The 26,829-nt window shown below is 43.4% G+C and overlaps 1 protein-coding gene across 1 annotated transcript in view; it reads right to left on the bottom strand.

Annotated features, from left to right (window-relative positions):
- Positions 1–26,829, bottom strand: part of kirrel3b (kirre like nephrin family adhesion molecule 3b) — a gene marked incomplete at both ends in the record, with an annotated part of 253,165 nt that overhangs the window by 88,909 nt on the left and 137,427 nt on the right. Inside the window, 2 exons of the mRNA XM_080771662.1 lie at positions 9,962–10,111; positions 22,500–22,649. Coding sequence (XP_080627788.1) covers positions 9,962–10,111; positions 22,500–22,649 — 300 coding nt within the window. The remainder of the gene's footprint in view (positions 1–9,961; positions 10,112–22,499; positions 22,650–26,829) is intronic.

Below are 26,829 nucleotides of genomic sequence, written 5' to 3'. Positions count from 1 at the left end.
GGCTGGCGTTGGTATAGTAGTGGCGTGCTTCTGTCAACGTGCCCTGAACAACAATAAGGCTCTCCCACAACTCGCCTGTCTATTTCGGAACAATGCCTGCATGGGCCGCCTGCCGTGTGGCGACAGCTTGCTAGAGTTTGTGATAGATAGAGGGGAGGGAGAAAAAAATAAAATAACAGAAAACACAAGCGTGAGTGGAGAGAAAATACCCTGTGTGGGTGGATATATACAAGAGACATGGTGGCTCACTGGCCCAAATCACAGGCCCTCTTCAAGTGCTGTCACCGCTACGCCTGTTTGATAAAGCCACAGGATCCTATGACATGCACACTGCACACACACACACACACACACACACACACACACACACACACGCTCTTTCCTCCCGCACAAATACCTGCACGCATTGGGATAGACTAGTCTATTCGTCTCGTCTATCCGATTTCATGGCTGAAATCCTCGATTTCAGCCATGAGTGATAATAAGTGATGGTGATGGCTCTCAAACTGCACCTTGGTGGGCGAGCGGAGACAGAGAGGTAATGAGGGGTAGGGGCGGTCTCGTTTGAAGTATGAGTGTGTGTTGGTTACACAGGTGGATAAAGCAGGAAGTATAGTGGTACACAGGTGTGAAACATTTATACACTTAAAGCCACATACTATAGTAGTAGCCTCCATTTATCCCTCTACAACTAATCTTTTTGCCGAAAAGATTACAATGTGTACACACATTGTAGATTTCATAATTTTGCGGAATGTTTGCCTCTTATATGACATGCCCAGAATCTGGACACTAAGGGGTTAAGTGGTCTAACAAACTAATCTATTTAGTCGATTAAATAAATAAATACAAAATCATCCCCGTGTGAAGTGAGGGGCGCTCTTATCATCACACGTCATCTCATTCTGGCCAATCAAATTTGGCGTCCTCACCTTCGTCTTGAACGTCTGTGTTTACACAAACACTCAATGCTGGCCGAAAATAGCCTAATCTTCAAGGTCACATTGTAGAGCGTCCAGAAACTTCACAACTTCGGGGAAGTTTCAGGTTCTGGAAGGTTCTGTGAAATACTCTTTGTCGTAAAAAAAAAGCCACAAGATGGCCGCTCTAACACCTGAGCCTCTGCCGCCGGCCACAGCCTTTGTGTTGCAGAAGAGAGAGAGAGAGATGAGCAGGGTGGGGGTGAGGCGAGCAGAGGAAGGGGTAGAAGAGAGTGCATGGGTGAAGGAGTGGGTTGGTGCCATTTTGTAATAGCATTTCGTCCTCTATAGTACTGTGTGTGAGCGTACATTGTTTTTACGTAGGTTGCACAAGTGGGACTGCAGTCCCCCCTTAACCCATTCTGAACGGGAACCGATTCTGGTGTTAGCATCATGTTATGCTTTAGCTATTGAAAAATAGCAGATCTACAAGCTCATAGCGCGCCACCGAGTGGCGCGCTACGAGCTTGTAGGTCTGCTATTTTTGAAAAATCAAAGAACGACTGACATTTTTTGAATCTGATCTCAGGTCAGAATGGGTTCATCAGACCAGCGTGTGTCCCAGTGGAAACCTCGTATGAATCTGATCTCAGGTCAGAATGGGTTAAACCTGGCAGCGTTGGCGTTCGCACTGCACCTAATGAGGCACGCCGGAGCGCCAAAGGGCCAGAGGAATCTGCCGACTCATGATATTGTGTTAGTACAACTCTGTTGCTATAATCTAGGTCACTGAATCTAACATTGTAATATTAAAAGCTATTCTTTTCTGAGCTCTTATTAAAAAGGGGGGCGAAAAACCCCCGCATTCAGTCTATAGGGCCACTATATGACCGCGGGGGATATGCAGAAGGTGAGGACAAGGCGGGGGCTGAGTTTGGATAGTTTGGATATGGCTGTGGAGCTGTTGGAGGGAGTTGGTGTTCCGTTATACCGCAGCACAGCCATATGTGAAGCACACAGAACAAGGAAACAGATGTCTGTACGTCTTTGTAATGCATTCACAAACATACTGTGGCTTTTAGCCTATACTGCCACACAACTGATCCTCTAGCACGGCATCCACAGCTGCATTCTGCTTCAACGCATCCAATAACCGCGGCTATTGTCTTTTATTTCTGTATTCACTCCTATAGACAGAGGCTACTGCAATGCAACGGGACTTCAGCTGTGTGACCAGATGTTTATACTGTCTCTACTGTGCCGTGTGTATACTGAGTGCGAGTATAATTTCATTTACACTTTGCCAAACACATTTGTAAACTATAGGAGCACCTCAGAGCACATGCAGGTCTCTCCACCAGGTCGGGGGGCCGTTTGTTGTGGTGGGCGTGCATTGTTTGGTATTGAGTGATCATCGAAGTAGCCGTTAATAGCCAAAGTTAATAGACAAAGACTTACAGTAGCTGGAACTTGTAGTGTGTTGTAAAGGATTTATTTACGACAGGATCACAAAGAAAAATAAAATGTGTTTCACATAAAAAAACTCATGGCCTCCTGATGGCGCTATAACTGTATGTTATACTTGTCCCGTATCCATGTTCCTGATGTGTGTCTGGTATGGCCTGCACCAGAAATAGCAGATATTCGAGCTCACAAGCAAAGTCGTGGCCGAGACATGTTTTCAGCTTGTCTGTCCGTGTGTTCCAATCTCAGGGACCCAATTGAACAGATTAGAAATCGCCTGGTTGTTAAAGATAAAGGTCATTGTGACCTTCACTATAGTATACCTTTTAAATCAATTTACTACACCTCAAAGCTGTGGTTGATCTTATCTGATGCGCTCTGTATTGTCTTAAGGCTGAGCGATTGTCCACGGACAATTATGTTTCAGTTTTCAAGAGAGGCATGTTTTGTTAAGCTTTTTATTCTATTTGATCAATTACATTGCACAGCGCTAGGAATGACTATTCTCAACTGAAATGTATGACCCTGCCGCGGGCAGAGGCCATGAAGAAAATATTAAATAAATTCACAGAAGGTCTGAAAATGCACAGAACTCATATATTGCCCTTGCTTGCCTTTTGTAAACTTTGGTATGCAAGTGTTTGTTGCAATCTCCCAATTAAAAAGTTAACAATCACAGAGCCTCTGCGTCACTAGTTGTCATGTTTTCCCAATGTAATCTTACGGAAGCAGTACTGCGCATTGCGGACGGGGGTTGACTGGACTAACATTATTATTTAAGCCTGACTTAAGCAGTTGTTTCACCTCTGACGTAACATTTTACGTGCCTGTGTTACGTTTATCAACTGTATCACGGTTCAGATTTTTTTGGAATCGACAGTGGTGGAAAAAGTACAAAAATATTTTACTTAAGTAGAAGTACTGATTCTCTACTTGAAAATTACTTAAGTAAAAGTACAAAGTGCCCATTAAGAAAGTTACTTAAGTAAAAGTATAAAAGTACCTCAAATAAAATGTACTTAAGTACAAAAATTTACCCGGCGTAAAATGTACTTAAGTATAAAAGTAAAAATTACAAAGTACAAGTACAAAATACAAAATTATTTTCAAAATGAATACAAAGAAATTAATTTCCAAAATTGTCATCCTGTCAAAAGTGGCTTTATTCCAAAAAATTAAATAGCATACAAATACTGAAAATACAGAACCCCCAGCAGCATACATCGTGTTGGGAAAGTTCTTTTTTTTTAGGAACTATAGTTCAGTTCACAGTTCAACATTTTTAAAATGAACTAGTTCCGTTCATAGTTCATCATTCCAAATTTTGAACTAAAGTTCATCGTTTGAAAAATGAACTATTATAGTTATTTTTCGTTCTTTTTTTGCTTTAATTTTTATATATTTTTTACATTTTACAAAAATTGCTCTTTTGCAATGTGAAATGCCACCGAATTATTTTTCCTTCTCTATATGGGCTTTTGCATGCTTTTATTGTGAAGGCAAAAGTTTCTGAACGTTCTCAGAGCCTGCATCTCCGCATGCTGGGGTTGGCTGATCTACAAGCTCACAATGTGTCCGGACGCGACGAGTTGTGAGCTTGTATATCAGCTATTTTCAGCACGGAACACTTTGTACGGCGAAGAATAAATTAGGCATCACTGCGCTTTATACACTGTGGAAGAGAGATGTCTTTTGTTGGCCGTTCGTGGCGATATTATGGACACGTACCTCCTCGAAGCGATAATAACCAACTAAGCTATTGGAAGCTATTTTTCGTGGCACATTATGTGTGTACAACAACAAGTTCCCTCAGTGTTTGTGTTAGGAGTTGGGACAGTGTCTGCTGTCTGTCAGCGTGCATGATCATGCAGTAGCTAGATGCGCGCTCCAGTGACGGCTGAGAAAGATTAGTTAATTTGTGTCGGATAGGGACTTATTGGTTGGTTTTCCGCTAAATATTAAGGCATGTTTAGGGTGTGTTTTAGTGCCGGGGATTTCGCACTACTTGGGTTTGAACGAAACATGTCTCCGGACAAAGTGGTCTCCGGACATCACTTTGAGAAACACTGCTGTACTATAATCACATGGGGGGGGAAATAAAAATAAAAAGACTGTGTCTCGGTCATCCATGTTGAATGCGTGTGACAAAACACAGTGTGTGCGTCTTGCCGTCTTCAAAGCAGGCCAGGCAGCAGAACACAACTCCGCCCCCCTATTATCTGAGAGTGGAGCAGCCCTGTTCAATTCTCAACTGCGCATTCCTCCAGTAAGACAAATATAAGATTTTATTATTTAATTTGTAGCGAGTAACGAGGTGTCCGATTTTAAATATAGCGCATTAAAAGTACGATTTTTTCCTTGTAAATGTAACGAAGTAAAAGTAAAAATACAGCAAAAGAAAAGTAGTCAATAAAAGTACAAATTCTCCAAACTTGTACTTAAGTACAGTAACGAAGTAATTGTACTTCGTTATTTTCCACCACTGGGAATCGATACTGCGAAAACACTGTGTGTGGACGGCTCAACCCCATTTCGACCTGCTCGATAAGGTGATCGTTATCAATAAAACCTTAACGAGCTACCATCCCTAGATATCCTGCCACGGGACCTCATCTCTGAGCTAAAACATGAGATATTGAGGTTCCAAACGGCGCTAGGGAGAAACCCGCAACCTTCGCTGAGTAGAGTACAAATCAATGCCAAAGAGTATATGGAGTTATTATAGTGCCGAAACAGTAGTGTGGCACTGGCATGTGATTATCATCTGTAAATTGTGGCCAGTGTATTCCACCCTCTCTCTCTCTCTCTCTCTCTCTCTCTCTCTCTCTCTCTCTCTCTCTCTCTCTCTTTCTCTCTCTCTCTCTCTCTCTCTCTCTCTCTCAATTCAATTCAATTCAATTCAACAGGCTTTATTGGCATGACGTTTTACAAGTGTTGCCAAAGCACAATCACAGATATTACAAACAACAACATAACAACATAATATCAATGACATGAAAAAATAAATAAAAATAATATAAAATAAAGCAGGTGGTGCAGAAAATAAAACATGGCATACTGTATCATGTGTGTCCTACTGGTTGTCCCTTTTCTTGTGACAGGAATTGACATATTTTGCAGCCAAAACTGCACATTCTTTCTGTTCCCCCAGAAGGACTGGTATAATCTTTCCCTTTCTGTCATACTTCTGGGAATTCTGGGAAATTTGTTTCAAATTTTGGGAAGAACTCATCTCTAATATTTGTGTAGTTTTTCTCTCTCTCACACACATTCACTCACTGTCTATCGCTCTTCAATCTTCCAGATTGCTGTCATTCAAATGTGCACTGAAATACACACAACCTGTTAATGTAATTTGGCACGCTTATATCACCACCAGTACAAGAAAAGGTACTGGTGGTGAAACTGAAAGGTAGCTGGAATATAGGATCAGATGCACACGGTTACACTGAAAGGTGTCAGAGGCAGACCATGCCAGATTAGTCTCATGGGAATGAGACCTCAGACCTATATATAGGTACGTATATGTGCGACAATCTGCCATATGGAGAAAGAGCGAACAGACTAATTGTTCTCCATACACACACAATTCCGCAATTATAAACTAGACTTTTCTGACCTTACGAAGTCGCAAAAATGCAAGTTTATAAACTTGCAATTCTCCAAGTTTAAACTCAGAGATCCTGTCCTTACGCTGTCATATTATATTCAGTGGGGATGTCCCGGGTAAATCACCCAAAATATCTTATTTCAATCCAGCATGCTCATTCGACTAGCTGTGGACAGACAGACAGACAGATAGATGCACGCAAGCACACACACACACACACACACACACACACACACACACACACACACACACACACACACACACACACACACACACACACACACATTCTTTGTGTACTACTGTATGAATGAAAACAGCAAGTTATTAAAATGTCAGCAGAATGTCAATAACAAGCACGAGGCTTCATTATGACAGTGACTATACAACTTTGTGTTCTTAAAGGTCGGGGGGCATTGGGCCAATTGTTTCAGCTAAAGGCCTAAATCAACCTGTCCCTGCAGCTGCTATATGCTATCCATTTCCATCCTATCTCGTGGTCCCAGACCAAGGTGAGCACATTAGAGGAAAAGGTTCTGGAGCCGTGCCAACCTGCTGCGGGGGATATAATTAGCCCTCAGGAGTCTTTTTTCGGCAAAAAAAAGAAGAAGAAAAGAAAGTCCAATCTCAACCTTCATGACTAATTCACAACACCTTTGTTTCCCCTTTGGCCTCTAAAGGGTCAGCCCAAATCCCATGCTTATCTTCTGAGATGGATATTATGCTTGTTCTGTCTGTCTGTCTGTCTGTCTGTCTGTACTGTACTGTACTGTACTGTACTGTACTGTACTGTACTGTACTGTACTGTACTGTACTGTACTGTACTGTACTGTACTGTACTGTACTGTACTGTACTGTACAAGCTCTCCTCCCCGGCGTGTGTGTGGGCTGCACAACAGAGAGAAGACTTGGTGGTGTGTTAGGCTGTGCAACAGTGACACTTGTGGTGGTGAAAATATTCTATTTCCGTGCTCAAGGACCCAAGGACACAGAGACACAGCCAGGGACACACATAGCTGTCTATATAGGAGTGGTTGCACCACTCAAAAATATAACAATTTCAGGAAGTTAAGAAAACCTTCCATTTTGAAAACAAAGCAATACTGCCTTTAATGACTTATATTGTCAATGACTTGCATGAGAGGAGGAGAGGAGGTGGTGGAGTTACAGTATATGCATGCTTTAGCAGACAGTTTGAGGATCCAATGGAGTTAAGCGGCTTTGCCCCAAGAGCTTTTTAATACTTTCCCTTGGTTCAATATATTTTTTACCAACACACAGACGTAAATCAATAGCATTGATTTACGAAAATAATAAATGAATAATAATAATCCAAAACATAAAAAAATGGAGTTAGGTGGTTTCCTCCCGACAGCAACGATATGCTGAAATGTCCTGATATAAAAGACCGGTATCGGTCCAAACATGTTGGATTAATAAATTATCTTCTCCATTTTTCTCTAACTTTGAGTGCCCCGGATCTCCTTCTTTTTTTATTGATATGCAGAATCAATTGGGAAGGAAGGGCAAAAAATACTCATCAAAGTCACCTGGAGAACAGTTCCTCATTGGCACGTAGAGGAGTGGAGACAGATTGAGTTATGATGAGAAACCGTGTGGAGTCTCTGTGTGTGTGTGTGTGTGTGTGTGTGCGTGCGTGTGTGTGTGTGTGTGTGTGTGTGTGTGTGTGTGTGTGTGTGCGCGCGTCAGACAGACAGACAGACAGACAGACAGACAGACAGACAGACAGACAGACAGACAGACAGACAGACAGACAGAGTTGTGTGGGGGCTTTTGCTGTCTTCCCAGTCGATAGACACACTCTGTCACCATATGCACTGCTGGGTAATTGACAGCTCGGAGTTTGCAGTGACAGACACATGAGGCCTCGCATATATATATATTTCTGGCATTACCTGGCGTGTGCAACCGCCCGGCTAGGTCTCGCCTTGGCAACGGAGGTATAGACACATGGTAACCCCCACCTCTCCCCGAGCCAAAGTGGAGCTGATGCAAAAAGCTTTGTAATTGAAATTGACAATTGGTAATTGGTAATAAGAAATAAACTCGGTTGAAGTGAGGGGCTCGCTCATACATCATAATACATCAGCCATTCAAATCATCACATTCCGTGCTACTACAAACACATTCCGTGCTCAAATACACAAAGCTGTGCATAGGAGGGGCTATAGCGCCCCTCAAAAATGCACTCCAGTTTATTGTGTTGGCCTATACCAGGGATATCTATCTATACAACTGGGGTTGGGTATACTTTGTCCACCACTGGCGTTAGTCTATGTCTAGGTTTGGGAACAGCCACAAAGTCCCAACGCTCCCCACAGACTAAGAATTAACACCATCAATTATTGTGCTCTGTGGTCCTCCTTGGGGAGTCCTTCAGTAAGGGAACCGGTTAATGCTTCAACTTGATCAAATGCAATCAATCAACAGTGTCCTTCCTTCGCTAAATGGAGCGCACGGATGCGTATATCCTCTCCTCTAGCCTGGCTGTCCTTGATCCTGTGACCAGACCACCGTAACCCTCCCATCCCCCCCAACGAACGCCCCTCTTGATGTTTCACTCTCCATATCATTATGAGCTGTTCCTAATTATTAATAATTAATCACTAGACATTTGCAGGGGTTTGGCAGCCAATGCATAGATATTGTCAGACACAATTTGTCTTCCTCAACCCCTTTCACCCCTATTCTCTCTCTCTCTCTCTCTCTCTCTCTCTCTCTCTCTCTCTCTCTCTCTCTCTCTCTCTCTCTCTCTCTCTCTCTCTCTCACTGCTATACCTCAGTCTCCTTTGCGAATCATTAGTTTAACTTTTCATTAGGTCGGATCAATAAAACGGATCAGTCGCTCATGGCGAGAATTTACTCTGCACCGCAAAGGACACACCAGACACCCTCTCTCCTCCTTTTCATTCCTTCTGTCCCTTTTGTCTCTGGCTTTGTCTCCGACTCCCCATATCTCTCTTTCCCTGTGATAGGTCGAGCGCCTGACACCTGCCGAGGGTCCAGGTGGTAGAGGGGCAGAGTCGATGTTGATCGATATACTGATCTCTAGTCGACTAAAACTAGACTTACACTAAAACATTGCAGGTGACTAACATAACATTATGCCAAAAAACTAAATACAATTTTACTCAAAAGACTACGGGCTATATATCTTGTGCCAGCCCTTAACCCTTATCCCTAAACTTATTTGCCATTTTTTACTATTTAAAAAAAAACCTTTTATAATATTAAAATAGCCGATCTACAAGCTCATAACGTGTCGATGTATAGATCGGCTAGTTGAACTATTTTCAAAATAGTAAAAAAAATGGCAAACAATATAGGGATAAGGGTTTCTGTCAAAAACAATACTGGTGGTTGTACGTCTGCTGTGCGCTGCCGGGAAAGAAAAGTGAGCCAGTGATTGTACTAATGCTGCTCAATAAGGCAGAACTGGCAACGCTGAATGATAACCCAATAAAGTTTAATTAAGAACCAGTATAACCTCTCAGGCTTAATAATGAAAATGGAGGCCACGTGCCCACGGGGAAAGGAAATTAAAGTGGGCGAACGATATACGCGAGTGAGAAACTCGAACGCCGCCCCACTCCATCTGCCAGATAGGACGACCGTCGATGCAATTATTTTCTTCTGCTGTTGTACATACAAATTATTATGGATACATATTATAAACGTCACCCCTCTTCTTTTTTTTCCTCTGAGGGAATGGATCACAGCGATTGTATGAGCTGTTTAATGGAATTTCACACTTGTCGTACAAAATGAATTACGCGTCCGTGTTTTTTATGTCACTGCAACGTTATTGTTTTGGTGAGTGTGTGTGCTTGAGTTTCTGCGTGCATATACAGGCATGACAAGTCGGTGGGTTGAGGAAAATCACAGTATGGTTTGTGTGCGTGCCGTGCGTGCGTGCGGGCGTGCGTGTGCGCGTGTGTTGTGAGCTCACCCAGCACTGTGAGGCGGGCGGGTCGTGACCTCATGGCGGCCTGTATGGCCTGGCACTCGAACACGGCGTCGTCCGCCAGCTCCACCCGTTGGATCCTCAGGTGGTGCTCTCCTGTGTTGTGGTCCCCGATGACCGTGTAGCGAGGATAGCCTGCAGCCCACAGACACACACGGATATACATTCATTGTTACATCATCGCCCTTTTCACGGCGAGAAGCATGCAGCATCTCATTTATTTTTCCAAAGTGCAACAAAATGCTGTACATGTAGGCCTCAAGGACCCCCATGGACTCCTTGAGGGAGTTCCCAGCTAAATGATAAGTAGGAGCCAAATGGACCCTTATGTGTCTGTAACTCAGAGAGTGTACATTTGTACAATCGCAGAGATAGAAATACCATGCCTAACAATAGCAATTTGCACTGACGTCAACCGACGACTACATAACAACACCAATTTGCGTATACTGTGACACCAGGCATGTCGATACAATTATGGGCATAACCTCACCATTAGATGACAACGTGTTGGGCTTGTCGTCCAGTCTGTATATTATTTTGCCGGTTTCTGCTGATGTCGGCCATATTATCCAATCCATTATTATACTGTATGGGCATAGCTGTGCACCCGCCACAGACAGACAGACTGTACAATAATATGTGAAGACATTGAGGGCGGGATAATAATATACGCCTAGAACCTTGGCAGAGTACTGTGGAAGTGTGGAGCGCTGGTAAGCTCGGTCGGCCCTATAATAGCAACCAGCCACCTGCACGTCAACCCTATTCTGATTCTGGTAGTAGGAGATGTGGGGGCCACATGGGGGCCACGCATGGCCGCCAGTTGCCCATGCTCTATAGTCTAGTGTGTGTGTGCATGTCAGATTGACCTGAAAAATGCATAACGATAGTATCCTGCCTGGCAGATGGGTGAGTTTGGATCCTGGCATGTAGAAATAATGTTGGCAAATTGGCAAATTTGAGCGTTTATTATGTCATAATATCCTAGCAAAATAGAAAACCTTCATGCCATGCCGATGAGCACGCTGTAGAGGTTTTAGCTTTTATTAAGGAGCATGCTGGGGGTTTTATTGCCATAATAAACCGGTACAGCTGGAGATTGAGATGTTTCAGCAGTGTGCCACAAAAAGGATTTATGGTTTAATAATGTAAGAAAGTGTAGCACTGTAACACAAGAGACCGGACTATTTCGCACAATTCAAGTGAGATGTTTTTTTTTTTTAATAATTATTCCCCTAACTGTGATCCGATTATGCAAGGAGAGTGTGTTGTGGAGTGCATCCCTCCGGTGGGACAAATAAGTGGGATGAGGAATTTCTTTGATTAGTTTTCTCTCTGAACTTTGATTGAGACGCTTTATTGGATGTTTCTCCTGGATTCCGTCTCTGAAGATTATAGCCCTCTATTTCTAATTATTGAACAAATGAGGATTGAAATGAGCAGCATGTAAAACTCATGTTCAAAAGATGTTCAGAATATCTGACAAAATGATTGCCCCCCCCCCCCCCCCCCGCCTGAGGTCCTCAGTAATTGATCTGTGATTAAAGGAACTGATAGGATAGACTTCTTTAACGATCATTCTGTGGTTTTGTAAAACGGAACTTGTGAGAACGGATGAGACTAGGCTGCATGCACCTCTGTGCCTGCCAGCGGGGAGACAGTGGGGTAAAGGATTGATTTCCCAGCCCAGTATTGGCCAAGCAAGCCATGACTGAGTTTAGATAATTATGTCAAGATGTTCCTTCCGTTGGACTGACTTACAGTCCTGGCAGCTCCTCCGCGGCTCCAGCATGATAACACTATATTATACAGTAAGTTACAAAAAAATGTTGAGAAAAGAAACACAGTAAGGTCCACAGTATATAAGATACTGTACACCACAAGGCCTGCTATACCTTTAACCATTAAACCTTTTTTCCCCTTTTTTTTAAAGAAAACAATCACAGAGCCTGCTACCTTCAACCATTTTAACCCTATATTTTATTTTATCTACAAGCTTGCAGATATGTCATGTCTGCTATTTGCTTTATTTTTGAGTGGTGCAACCACTCCCTTACGGAGCTATGTGTGTGGGTGGCTGGGTGGCTAGCTGGCTGGCTGGGTCTGAGCACGAAAACAGCATGGTTGTTTTTCACCACCTGTGCACAACCTAACACACACACAAACGCACACACACATTAACTGTATATATTATGATGATTTCGGGTGTGCCAGTACAGTACATTTCTCAACCGTTTCGGACGTGGGGCGGCTCCCCGGAATCGGCCCGGGCCCCCTGAGCACGTTCCTGGGGGTCTGGACTCCCCGGGGACCCCCACATGGTAACGCTCTCATTTCTCTACCGTTTCGGACGTGGGACGGCTCGCCGGCACCCTGGCCGTGGTCCTGTGGGTCTGGAATTTCCGGGGACCCCCCCCCCCCCCGGGACACTCACTTCACACGGGTGTGATTTTGTGAGAAATAATGCCAAAGCATTTCCGAGGGTCCCTGCAGCCAAAAACATCAAGAACCCCTGCTTTATATAACGATATATATTTGAAAACGACTACGTTATACAGTTACTGTACAGTATATGTTTTTGTGTGTGAGTCTGTGCATCCATTTCCCGTGCTCAACCTTCCACTGTTGGAACAGTGTGACGGCCCTGCTGCCCCCTCTGCCTCTGCACAGCAGGATATCTGGCAGCCTGGGTGATTAGGGCAGAGTGGAGCAGGCCGTTAGGCCAACTGTGTACACCTGAGTGGGGTGTGGTCTGGGAGAGTATATAAGGGCCTCTCCTTCCATGCTCTCAAGCCAGCTCTCTTTCCTTCCTTCCTTCCAAGCAGTTGCACACCTTTTACAACACTCACACACTCCATACATCCATACACTGCATGACAGCAGTGAAATAACTTTTTTCACATGCTACGTTGAGTACGTGATGCTCATTAATTCATCTTTAAGAGATGAAATCTGTCACAGCAGCAAAGGTTATTAACTAGATTACAGTCAGAGCACCGTGCAGCCCTATCGATGAATGAAGCCCCACATGCATGCTGCCAGTTCCAGTGGGACTACTCATCATAGCGCACACAGTTAAATTGACATTTAATTGGTTGCCTCAGGGTTGACACCTTGAATGCTCGGGGAGGGCAGACTTTTAACCACTTGAACCGGAGCGTGAACATTCAGTGATCTATACAAGAAAGGAAAATAAATAAATAAACTGCGTAGGTACTAATTACAGAGCCTATGCAGCCCAGGCCAGGTTGACTAATTATAGATAGTTTAAGTGGTTAATCAACCAAAGATAGGACTTTAAATAGGTAGAAAACACCCTGTGTTTGTCCAAATGCCAAACAGCCAAAGCAATACTGCACCTTATGCACGAGTTACTTTAGTTACAAATAAATCCGTATCGCCCTTAAAACAACACTGCTAAATTATATAGATGCACTTTACATCTTTGTACTTCTCTTGTGTATGTATGTTTTAAAATGCTTTGTTTCCTAATGTAAGATACCGTTTGCTTGCGTGTATTTACATTGCACTTACTGTATGTAATGTCCATTATGTGCAATATGCATTATTGCCCCGTCTAAATAAACAAATACAGTAAAGTAAATGACTTGTCCTTGCTACGGAGATTTTCAAACATCGTTATTTGACAGTGTGGGGGTTAGGGTTATATGGCCTAAATGTTTCATAGCGCCCAAAAGGAACATAATAGACCAGGACGGGCCCTCTAATGGCTTCCATCATACTGGCAAGAACCAGCGTGCACCAAAAGCCCAATTACGGACGGTTGCTTCATTGGATCTCATTCCCTTTAATAGAGCATGAAGTGAGCCTCATTTTCTCCTGGTGGGATGAGTTACAGCCGATTAAGCCACTATTGCATTTCATCTTCCCACACGTAGCCTGTAATCTAACTTTCTGTTCAGTCAGTGGGAGGACAAAACAGACAAAATATGTTAAAGCTTCCTTTTGATTAGGATGTTATATAGTGTGGTATTATAACAAGGAAGCAGGTAAGAGTTTGACAGGGCAGATCATCATGCCCCCAGTAAGGCTATATCCAATGTTGAAGCTGCCACTACCTACTGGCGAAAGGTGGAACTGCAGCACGTTCATGGAAGTGGACAGACGTTCAGTGACGTCATGTGCGTAACGTGCGTCATCTCACGACCTCAAATTTGAGGTCCGGGCTTAACTTCCACTCACTCGAGCCATCAGCCATTGAGTTATAATTGTACTTCCGGCAGTCTTCCGGGTGCTTCAAAACGCCACTGAGCAACATCCATCGAAATGAATGGGGGGCAAAGGCTCCGGTTCGGTCACTATCCTTTTATTACTCTATGGGGCACTGCATGACACACACACACACACACACACACACACACACACACACACACACACACACACACACACACACACACACACACACACACACACACACACACACACACACACACACACATCGATGAGGTTTGTCATGTCGTTAATCTTAAACAAATAACGGAAGTACATTGTTTGTCATGAACTGTGTGCTTTTATTGTGTAGTTATGTTCCTAGTGTTACTACCTGTCTTGTCTCTACCCTGATTGCTAACTTTTAGTCCACCTGTATCATGTTAAGTTCTCAGCCAATCATGTGGTGTTTGTAGTTAATGTTTCACCTGTGTGTAGTTAGTCTGTGTCTATTTAAGTCTGCCCGGGCCACATTGCCAGCTCCAGTGTTGCGCGGTTCGGATGAAAACTGAGAAGCCGCACTCTTTTGTATTTTGCATCACCTGTCTGATGTAAAGTGTAATTTACCCGCTGAGAGCTGTGCTACCCGTAAATGTGGGATGTAAATGTCAGACAGAGATCACAACTAAAAGCTCCTATTAATAATACTGACGACCACAGTCTTGTTCCCCCCCCATTCCATTCTCCTATAGAATGCCGACCCAAAATGGATAGCGTGCCCACAAGGTCACTCACATGCTGTTTTCTATCCCCATTGATGGGCCAGTATTGATGCAATTGAAAGTGGCAAGGGTAATGACCACCTGCACATTTCCACACCGAGACCTTGAGTTGACTCCTCCACCTCAATTTTCTTGAATGTATAGAGTAGCTTTACTTTATTGTTCCTCATTCTTTGCGAGGTGCCTGCCTGGTGCATACCTTGCAAATGACTGCTATTCACATGCAGGCAATCTAGTCAATGACCTTATCTTAGCCCCCAGCTCTAATGGAAAACAGTGTTAATAGTTGAAGTTTCAGCTGCTATCAGTAAAAAGTCACAGTCAGTGTCTCCACCAAATATTATTCATTTCTATTATGATTTAACCGCTTGAATCTCTAGGGGCGTTGGAAATAGCTACACACCTCGAATGCGTCGACACGCTTTGAGTTTGTAGATCTGCTATTTCTGGTGAATAGTTTTGGAACTAGTGAAGAACAGAAATGTTGCAGTTCAAATACAATTATTTTTGTCTTAAAGTAAAAAATAAAATAAAACAATATATTGAAAGGATATTGTAATAATTTTTTGTCTGTTTGTTTAGTTTCTGTTTGTTTCTTGTCTTCATAGTATTTTCATTAGGCCCTACGTAGATTTTAGAAATTGTATTTCAAAATTTGATTTGATTGTTGAGCAATAATGGTTAGGACTAGATACGTATTTAACTTTCTAACACCTTGAGGGCCTATTTAATCCATTAATAAAATGTGCCCATCGTCAGCAAGCGCCTCTAGGCTGTAGAGCGATGCGATGAGTTTTCATAGCACTAATTCACATAACCGTGCACTTGAACTTGACGGTGATTTACGCCGTGGGCCCCGATTAACAGTGTCCGAAATAAACAATTCATTCATTCATTCATTCATTACAAGAGCAGACCAAGTAGGCTACTGTTGCAACTCAATTCTGTTCCACTAAGAATAGAGTAGCCTTTTAAGTATAAGAGGTCAATTACCAGCAAAGAAGATATTGCAAATCCTTGTGGTTTCACATAATTAACCCCTCAGTCATGTCGCCGTGTCAATATGATGAAAAGTCTATCGGCACACTGGGAGTGATGGCCACTACTATACTGTGTGTGTGTGTGTGTGTGTGTGTGTGTGTGTGTGTGTGTGTGTGTGTGTGTGTGTGTGTGTGTGTGTGTGTGTGTGTGAGACGTGTGCTTATGACTCCCCATTGATCTCAATGTATTTCAAAGATATACGGCGCGCTACCCAAAGAAAACCAATGTAAAATAGGCCCATTAAGGAGTAATGAATCCATCAGGACAGGAATGGATTTGTCTCTGAGCTGGATCAATGGGCAACCAGTGCGCGCACGCACGCACGCACACGCGCGCGTGTGTGTGTGTGTACGTGTGTACGTGCGTGTGCAGGGCTTTTTGATTTATAGCGTTCACCGACAACGTGTGTCTCGCACTGTCACCACCAGGGATGGAAATAGGTTATATAGCCGGGAACGGCCGGGTGACCAATGTTCAATTTGTTGTCAGGAGACAAAAGGGTGGTTGGGCTGGGGTGGGCTGGTGTGTGTGTGTGTGTGTGTGTGTGTGTGGGGGGGGGGGTTGGGTTGTACCATCAGTTGACAGGTAACTATATGTCGTCTGTGTCGGGCTGAAACCTCCACTATTCTAAGCTTTTGTGTTTTCTTCGTAAAATCGTTGCCCTACTTCAGTGGTTTTCAACCAGTGGTACGGGAACACCAGTGGTCCTTGAGGGGGTTCCAGGTTTGTCCCCAGCTAAATGGACCCTTATAGATCTTTAACTCTTGAGAGCGTAAAATGATTTTACGTCGATCCACATGTCGGATTTAATTTGTGCCTTTGTACCGTGATGTAAAAACTTCTGACGAAAGGTAAATAGTGTGTTAATAGTTGTTACAATATGTAGTGAGTGTATGTAGCGAGTGTGTGTGTGTGTGTGTGTGTGTGTGTGTGTGGGGGGGGGGCAAACTCAGACTTTTAAAGTGAACATGTATGCTGGCACTGGGAACTGGGGTTTATGCTAACAGCTAGTGGTAGAGATAGAGTTAATTTACAAGAAGTCTACCCAATATTTGAGAATGTAAATTGTGATTTTGATCAATGTTTGCCTGTTATCTCTCCAATGGTGTACCAAAATCATAAATCAATACATCACAGAACGATAACAAAACATATTCTTTTATAGTTTTGTGTCTGAGACTGAGAGCTGGCTAGATCTCATCAGATGGTGGTCTGTGGATCAAATGCTGAATAAATAATGATGATGATGCCTTGATATCAAAAGTGTTGAAAACCACTTCACACTACACTACAGAGTCACACAAATGAATAGCAAGAAGCAGATCGATCCACAAGCTCAAGAAACCGTTTTGGACATTAGAGGTTTAATCCACCCATGACGATATACTGTATGTGTGCAACTATTTCCAGATCTCTTTGTGTTCGACTCCAAGAACGGGTACGGAGCCCCCCCCCCTGTCGAGCGGGTTCCTCCTACATAAACCCATCATGCATTCAGCAGAATATTCATGCACATATTCAGATATTCATTCACATATTCATGCCATGCATGATGTGCTGCTCATGTTCATTATAGGAATGCTTGACGGAAAAAGGAGAAAGAGTAGGAAATTCAGGGACTAGATAGGAATCATTGGCTTTTGTGTGTCGCGATTCCTCGGAGTGAATAGTCACCCCCCCCCCCCCCCCAGTTTAACCCATTCCGAACGGGAACCCATTTTGCTATTAGCATTATGTTATGCTTTAGCTATTGAAAAATAGCAGATCTACAAGCTCGTATCCACCGAGTGGCGCGCTACGAGTTTGTAGGTCTGCTATTTTTGAAAAATCGAAGAACGACTGTGACATTTCTTTTAATCTGATCTCAGGTCAGAATGGGTTTTAATCAGACCAGTGTGTGTCCAGTGGAAACCTCGTATGAATCTGATCTCAGGTCAGAATGGGTTAATCACTGCTACTGCTGAATAGGAGGCAGGTCCCGGGCGGGGGGGGGGGGGGGCAGCACTATCGCAGACACACGCTCCCCTCCCTCTATGAATTTCAGAGTATAGCCCTATAGAGACTCTCAACGCCCCGATGCAATAATTGGCATATCACAATTTTATTTTATTTTTTAAATGTCCACACAGCTGCTGCCTTTCCTCCTTTCATTGAACGTATACTGTATGTACTGTACGTGTTGCAAGCTGCAGCAGCCACTTTATTTCTGGCTTATACATACGTATAAGCATGTGGGGCCGAGGTGATAAAAAGGACAGGTGTTATGTGAAGCATTTTATTTTCAAAAAAAGTGTCATCTGTCTCAATAGAAGGCACTCAGTCCCTTGCTGCTCCTTTACTGTAAAAGTGCTCCTTTGTTTTAGTGACCTATTGTTCACGGACAGGCGATTAAATTCCTACCATATAGTAAACATTTTGTATGTATTTTTTTCCTCACAAGATCAGAGGAAAAAAAAGAGACACATTTGTATTCCGGGGCCGACACTCTTGCATTCCAGGGCTGTGCTTTGATCCGTATAAAGGGCCAAGACTGAGGACGGGATCACTGCTTACGGCTCGTTAAACTATATTCATTGATGTGTTGGTTGTTGAGCCCCGACCACTCCTTACCCTGACACTCCTGTGCCCTCCTTAAGGCCCTGAGTCCCCCCACCCCCCCCCCCCCCCCCCCCCCCCCCCCCACACACACACACACACACACACACACACACACAACACTGCTACCACCCTTTTGTCCTGTATTTGGTATTGCTTAAAATGCGATTTTTATAATTGATTGATTTGTTTACTTGAAGGAATCTGAAAAGAATGTTAGATTTTGATATAAAGTCATATAGGGCTGTATTTTGCGTGTCTTAAGTACCAGGTCTTATTCCCTAACTTGAGTAAACTAATGACCTGCTGGAGGCGTGATCAATGCCATTTGGCCAAAGAGCACGCCTCCAGGTCTTAAGTTAAGTAATAAGACCTGGTATATGTCTCAGGAGTAAAATTGTGCCGTTCTCACTCTCTCTCTCTCGCTGTCCCATGCATTTCTTTCTCCTCGCCACCTTTCAAATATCATATTAGGAATGGAATGGAATGGAAAATACTTTATTAATCCCAAATTGAATTTGTTACAATAGCAGCAACAGGCAGCCAGCGTTAACGCAGCGCCAAACAGATACTTCTCATAACTTCATCATCGTCGAGATGTGATGCAGCATCACGGGGTATGTGGGTGAGGCGGTGTGTGGTGTAGTGTGTGTGTATGGAGTTCATTGTCAGTAAGAGCTCTTGTTTATGTAAGCGTTTCCTGGGCTACTCTCGTATCTGGGGCCCAGGGTTGCGTTGTCTCAGAGTCCAGATAGACGTTGCGGCCTTGGTTCCCAGGCGAAAACTCCTCAGTGGATTGTGGGAGAAGGAGGGGTGGAGCACGTGCTTCCTTTCCGCTGTCCTTCTGTCATAGAGCCGAGTTCCAGATTATGGCGAGAGAAGACATTTTATTTTCTCACTCACTCTTTGTCGAATTTCGCCCGCATTAAAGTCCCTTGCATTGCTGCCTGTCGTTCAGGGGCAGATCTCCAATCTCTGCTCCACATAGCTATGAGTCTATCAGAAAGTCTTTGCATGTTGATATCCATCTTCCGAATCAGCTCAGTCAAAGCCATAGACATGTTTTCCCGTCAGTTTCCCAAGGTCATTTATCGCGGCGAGCGGCTTATAGGAGTACCATCGACGTTGTCGACTGCTCCCTTCAAAATTTGAGCAATTTTCCGGTAGATCAGGACGCCTCCCTAGTCCAGATAGCAGCCCCTCAGCTACCATTAGTCCAATGATCCAGATGTCCTCTCAATATCGACCACCGTTAGCACGGAGAGACAGAGGATTCCCCCAATTCTCACGATAATTGTCTCTGACATAACCAGCAGGGTACGAGCCCCGGTGGGCATGTTGGCTCCCCAGCCACCGGAGTGCTTGTCCGAAAGAATTTTGTCGAAAGCGCCCAAGGACCAGCTAATTAGTTCCATGTTTGGTCAGAGATATAGACGAGAGACAGTGCAAAAGGGGCACGTGGTGAGAGAGAGAGAGAGAGAGAGAGAGAGGGTTAGGGAGAAAAAGAGAATGCGACCGCCTTCTTCAGGAGCTTAAGAGAGAAAGTGATATTATTTTCCTATCATATAATTTTCTATAAAAGTCCTCCCCATCTCTCTCTCTCCCTCCAAACAAGAGTGCCCACAAACGCCATTGTTTACTGCGAGCTCTCATCCTCCCGAGCGTCCGATAAGAAGAACCGGGACAGGGGAATTGGAATGACTTTATTATTGGGGGCCACGGTCGGCCGCATGGGGTTTAATTACCGACGACTATCGGTGACACAGCAGGCTCACTGGAGCAGCCCGCTGAAGGTCAAAGAGCAGGGGACGTCCCCCAGATCTCCAGCGCAATACATATTTAATCGTCTGCCGATCACAAGAGGCCTTACTTCTACTTTTAAAAATGGGGACTCTAGGTTGGATATCATGTACGGCTGGCTGTGTGCCTTGAATGGCAATGAGTCTGCCTGGGACACGAGATCAGATATGGGGCTGCAATAGAAAGCAATGTTCTTTTAGGGACAAACAATGATAAACAATGACCATTTCCAACAAGCTGGCATCATAGGACTCTAATAGATCACTATTATTATTAGGTAGGGCAGCACTTAAGAGGGTTGTAAATATTTATTTGGAGGAGCTGTGCTGCACTGCATTGGCGTTCATTAAGTTCATGAATATTCATGTGGTCTCTAATAGTGGTCTCTAACTCATAAATACCAATGCGGTGGTACGTTTTACTCTAAATTAAACGGCTGCATTTAGGCAATTACAAAAGACCGACCGTAATTAGAGGAGGTGAGTTCATCTTCAAAAAGCCATTTATCAGCTAGTTGAAACGTGACCAGTGGCACTATTGATTTCATTTGGGTTTATGCACTTCCATATTGACACAAAGTGTTATTGCATTAGGCTTACTGTACGTAGCTGTACTGTAACTCTAAGGGAGAGAGAGAGCGATGTTTAGTGTGTGATGTTATTTTCTCAACGCAGCACTTATTCGTGGCTATGAGCTGACTTTGATTAAAAGGGATGCAAACCAAGGCTTTAGATCACTATTGAATATTTGTCAGTTTGTGTCTCCTCATCTGCAGAATGGCACAACATTTTCAGGTGACAAACCTTTCAAATAACTTGAAGGTTATTAAAGATTCATATACGTAGCTCAGGGGTATAGTGGCTGGTAGAGCAGCCAGATGGGAATTTAGAGCTTTACTCTCAACTTAAGCCACTCGCATGAATGCAGACCAGCCTCTCGTCTTTAGTGTAAATCCAAATAACGTTTTTGCTACTCGCCAAAACAAAGGCGGGTTGTGTCATTAGAAAACTTACTTTCCTTAGTGGGAGCAACAATAAATATTCTAACTAAGTAGCCTACTAAATCAAGAGGCAGATTTTTTCCCTTGTGTTTGTAAAATGACTGGACTGGATAGAACATTCTAACAGCAGCTGAAATGACTATGGCACGGCTGGACACAGATGTCTAATGGAAAGTCATCGGGCCAGATGGTCTCATAACATGGGATTTTACAAACACTTCTGGATTTCATTTATTATGCTTATAAAAAGTAAATAGACAACTATATGAAACTGCAGTATGTATAATCACACTTTGTTCCAAAAAATGAACAAAGACACAGTTTCCTTTGTGCAGATTGCAACCTCTTAGCACATACTTGTGCTAATAGATTTCATAATTACCGAAGCACAGCCTCACAGTCTACGTTTATCAAGGTAACACATTCATAATCATACTCATATTTTTAGATTAGATACTGTGGTTTAGTTGTAACATTTTAATGGTATTCACAGATTGAGCTGTACCGAAAAACAATAAATCAGTGGCTCATCATCAATGCTTATCTGCATGCCATAATTTGTACACTTCACCAACAGTGATAAAGTCATCTAACTCCACAATGTTGAGGGTCCTATATGGACCCTCATTATGTTAACGAGGGCCGTGGGATTTGAATCAGTCATAAATTGGCCATAAGTAATATCAAGTAATATCTAATAAGGTTGGTGGAATTGAGTTTTTAGGCCCCTTTAACACGAGAATGGTTTTCATATCATTTGCACGGGTCCTTTTAGAGTACTACAAGTTACAACAGTGTTTTCGTGGGGTTTGAAAACTCAACAAAGTGGAAATCTTTGAAAACGCTCCGCCCATGGCGTCTCCATGTAAAACGGGCAAAACGGACAAACCACATAAATTTTTTGGGGTCCTTGACATGAAATAGTTTGAGAACCACTGATTATAGAAACATATACGGTGGGGTTCCTTTCCTTTCTACCGGCCTGACACCCATAGGTACCTCTAGGTATTTAAAAGTACCTGGGTACCTATGGGGTGTGTCTGTGGGTGTGTCTAACATAGGTACCCATGGGTACTGATCAATGTCATTTTGAGATTGAGGCGCAGATGAGTAGGATCCCACTGTAGGTTACCTGACAGGTCCCTGCCGACGCCCAGCGCCAGGCCGTCTTTGATCCACAGCACCACGCCGTGGTAGTCGGGGATGGAGCAGGGCAGGGTCACCGGCTGGCCCGCCACTACCACCAGGTCCTGGGGCTGCTGGGAAAACACGGCGTCCGCCCCTGGACGAGAGAGAAAACAAAGAGAAAGAGGCTATAAGTCTGTGTGATGTACACAGGTTATGTGACTATACCGGCGGTATATACAGATAACGTTGATTGCAAATTTTATAAGAACGGAAGAGAATGAGAAAGTATACGATTGAAGAGCAAAGAAGTGCTCAAGCTTGAAGGGAAAGCCAAATCATACATCCATAAATGTATAGGCAATCTATGGGAAAAAAGGGGGTCAACCTCAAACAAATTGCAACACAACACTTAAATGTGATAACCATCACATTTGTGATGCCGTACGGCTATGGCTGTTTTCAGCCCAAGGATTGTTTTCAGTGCAAAACTAATGCTTGCAATGGATTCAGAATCATCTCACATGCTACTTAAATCAGAATAAAATATAGGTTGATAATGGTACCATCACCTATTTTTAGCATTCTTCATTATGTTCCACCACTGGGATTTGGTATAGACTTTTGATATGTTGTTACTAACATATTTATGAAACAAAACAAGTTGGACAATTTCAGTCAAATGAGTGGTCATAAATTAATCCAAAGCGCTTTACATAGATTGTGCATTACATTCACCCATTCACACACACACATTCATACACCAATGGCAGAGGAAACCATGCAAGGCACCAAACCTGCACATAGGGGTTCAGAGTCTTGCTCAAGGACACTTCGACACTAACTCTGGGGGAGCCCGGGATCGAACTGGGAACATCTGGGAACTGCCGGATGGTTTCCCATCCGGAAAGTTCTACCAGCCACTCTACCCCTGAGCCACTGCCGCCCGTCAAGCAAACGTTACAGTTGACTGTATAACGCCACAGATGAGATGAAGACAAAGGCCATTACGTTCATGTTATGTATGACCTCTCCTCCTCCCGTACACAAGCTACAGTAACACTTTCATGTCTGCCAACACGCGTGTTCCTGGCGCACATTAACTCGCCGTCACACACCCACGCACACTCAGACGGTTGCTGTTATTCGCCTTCCTCTCGGGAAAACGTCAGTGACGCGTGACGAACCGCATTAAGGGGAATGTGGTGGGGGTGGGGCGCATTACTGTAGGTGAGTGGAGAGAATGAAGTGATATGTATACACACGTGCGAGCAAGCATGCACGCACGCACGCACGCACGCACACACAAGCATCTGAAGTTAAAAAGTGATTAGACTCGTGCTCCTGCTTCTATTCCTTCTGTCTTGTTTTCTTCATGTCACTGAACGTTTTTAAGCTATATGAAGTTGAAATTATAGATTTAGATCTTTGTTCTTGTACAACTTAATATTGTTCAACAGTACGCCCACACGCACAATCATGGCCAGATGTACTGTACATGCAGACATAATCACATTGTACATTTTATTGTTATTGTACACTGTATAGGCCTATATATTATTTATTTTTTCTTTCTTGATTTTGCATGTTTTCACAGCAGAATGAGCTCGACCATACCAGTCGTCTATTATGCTTCCTCGTGTGACTTTGTTTCAATTTCAAGTACTAAAATTACTCATTCAATTACGGTACATACACAGAGAAATGTATTATTGTCTTTGCTGTGCCAATGCAAACCGAGAGAACAACAAATTGTTGTAATTTCGTTCAGCCCCGGACTGGGCTGTGTGATGGATAGCAACAGTGGTTAAGGAGGCAAGCAAAAGGTTTTTCTTTTTTTTATATTGATTCATGCACACGCACACACGCACGCACGCACACACGCACGCACTATGCTCACACAAACATAATACATTCTGCCACATGTACGTATCTCACTTAGTAAACCAACGCTACTAGGGGAAAAGAAAATACTGTGCAGTGCATCTCAACGCATATATTGAGCTATATCGAGCTATTCATCTTATAGCAGTACTCGACAGCTGGCTGGTTGACTTTCTCTGAGTAACATTTCCCCTATTGTCAGGCAGCCTGTAATAAATTACTGTTGGTCGACTTCGTGCGGGTGGATTTATGCATTTGCATGCAGTGCAAAGGTGGTGGAGGCCTTTGCTCTGTTTCACCAGTTTCATTATTGAAACAGGCCTCGACCCAACAGAGGGGCCTCCGAGCTCTGACTGACCGCCAGGCATCAGTCTGAGTCAACTCCCGCCACCCTTGGCCCTCTCTCTCTCTCTCTCTCACTCACTCGCTGCCTTGTTCTCTCCCATGATGTTATAAGTTACACCTATTTCCTGTTGACAGAATGTGCAGCAATTGGGAGGTTAAAGGGGAGAAAATTAATTGTGAAAGGACGACATGAGGATGAGGAGAGGTGTTTTCGCTGCATAATTGTCGAAAGTAATGGCTGTGCGCGATATTGAACAGTCAACAACAAATGAACAGTCTAAAACAATATGTCTGTAAACAGAATAATTATGTCATAGGTATATATATATGGGGGCCTCATATTTGGTCTTGAAACGGGCCTCCAGATTCCTAAGGCCGCCCCCTATAGGTGGACCATGGGAGAAAACAGCGAGCCCCAGATGTCTCACACTAATGCTTCAGACACTATTACTGTATACCTGCAGGACATCGTTGTTCAGCGCATATATGTTCCCACGCCAAGGGATTCATCTGCAAATGTCTACACACCGGTGTCAAAGCAGTCAGCGTGCAGACGACGCACATACCCAGCATGTAACTATATAGGCACTCTTGGCTGTATTTCTTGGCATATATTCCAGTAAAGGAAAAAGAAAGAAATCAAACGAACAAACAAGACAAGCTTCTTCTCTTGCTCTTTACACCCCCCCCGCCGAGCTTGAAACACATCAAACAGCTCAGCATGTGGCTGTAATTGACTTATTTTCAGCGATGTCACTTCTTTTGAGATGTCCACAGTATATATATATTAATAACCCTATACCTGGTGTATAGTCCCCCCCCACGCCATGTCATTATCTATACAGCCGTTGCCGCGAAGATAATTTATTAACGCTGTCTTGAGTTTCACAGACATCTTGCTGTCAAGTGTGATGGATCTATACATACTTTTCTCAAATACAATCAACTCGACTCAAATTGTATTTTGTTGAGCACATTTTTTTAAATGACCGCGAGTCCAACCGATGCAGGTTTAAAACAGGTTAAAATATACACAGCGGAAAATAATGAGGTGAAATCGTTGTCTTGGGTCTATCAAATTTAGCCACGCATCAAAAGAAAGAGAGCAGGCAGGCAGGCAGGCACGCACGCACGCACGCACGCACTCACACACACACACACACACACACACACACACACACACACACACACACACACACGTCTTGGTGCAACGTGTGCCAAACCGTGTCTCCCAATTCAGCGACCCAGACAGAGAGAGAGAGCATGGGAACAAAAGTATAAGTGGTTTGAAAATAAACAAGCACCACCTGGCACCGGCGGCCACTTGACCAAAACAAAAACAAAAAACCCCAGTGGCCTCATCCATGTAAAAGCCTGGCTTAAAAGAGTATATAGGCAGGCCATGTATGAAACCTCATACAAATTAAGGTCTTCCATGATTTTAACCATGAGAGCTGGGTTTAATAAACACTTTAATAAAGACACTGCCTGACAGGTATATCCAAACCAAACAGTGTACCAAACAGTGGCGGATATACAGAACATGCTGCGCGTAATGCTTTGAAAAGTTCAAAGCAATTCACTTCAATATAGAAAGTGAAGAAATTGAAGTAGAAAGTAGACAGAATTACAGAGATGGCCATGGAAAAACAGTAATACACTTCACTTTTAAAGTCATTTTGTGGGTTACAAATTGATCCATCTACGCCTTAAGTGCAAAGTGTTCAAACCAGTTCACGTTGCTTGAAAAAAAAAAAAAAGGTCAAACCACTCTCCCTCTTTAAAAAAACACAGCTTCATCGTGTCTACTGAATATGCATTTAGTATTTATGGTAACCGAGATGGACAGGTAATGATTTATTTATTTCCCAAATGTAATGGCTTGGAAATGAACTTCATTGGCATGTTACCATGTGTCTAGTCTAGTCCAGATACCAGCAGTTGCTCTCTGGACTATAGAGTGCTTCACTGAGGCCCCTTTTCCACCAAAATAACGTTGGTTCTATAGAACTGGTTCCGTTGGTACCTTGGGTGCTTTCACATGCAGAACCAGTGGCCATTTCTTAGGGTCGTGAGCCAATTCATTTTCCGTGGAAACCGCTCTGAAC

The sequence above is a fragment of the Protomyctophum bolini genome, assembly GCF_963924005.1.
Source record: "Protomyctophum bolini genome assembly, chromosome: 9".
Taxonomy (NCBI): Eukaryota; Metazoa; Chordata; class Actinopteri; order Myctophiformes; family Myctophidae; genus Protomyctophum; species Protomyctophum bolini.
Note: the sequence above shows the minus strand (reverse complement) of the source record. Positions and strands in the feature narration are given on the sequence as shown.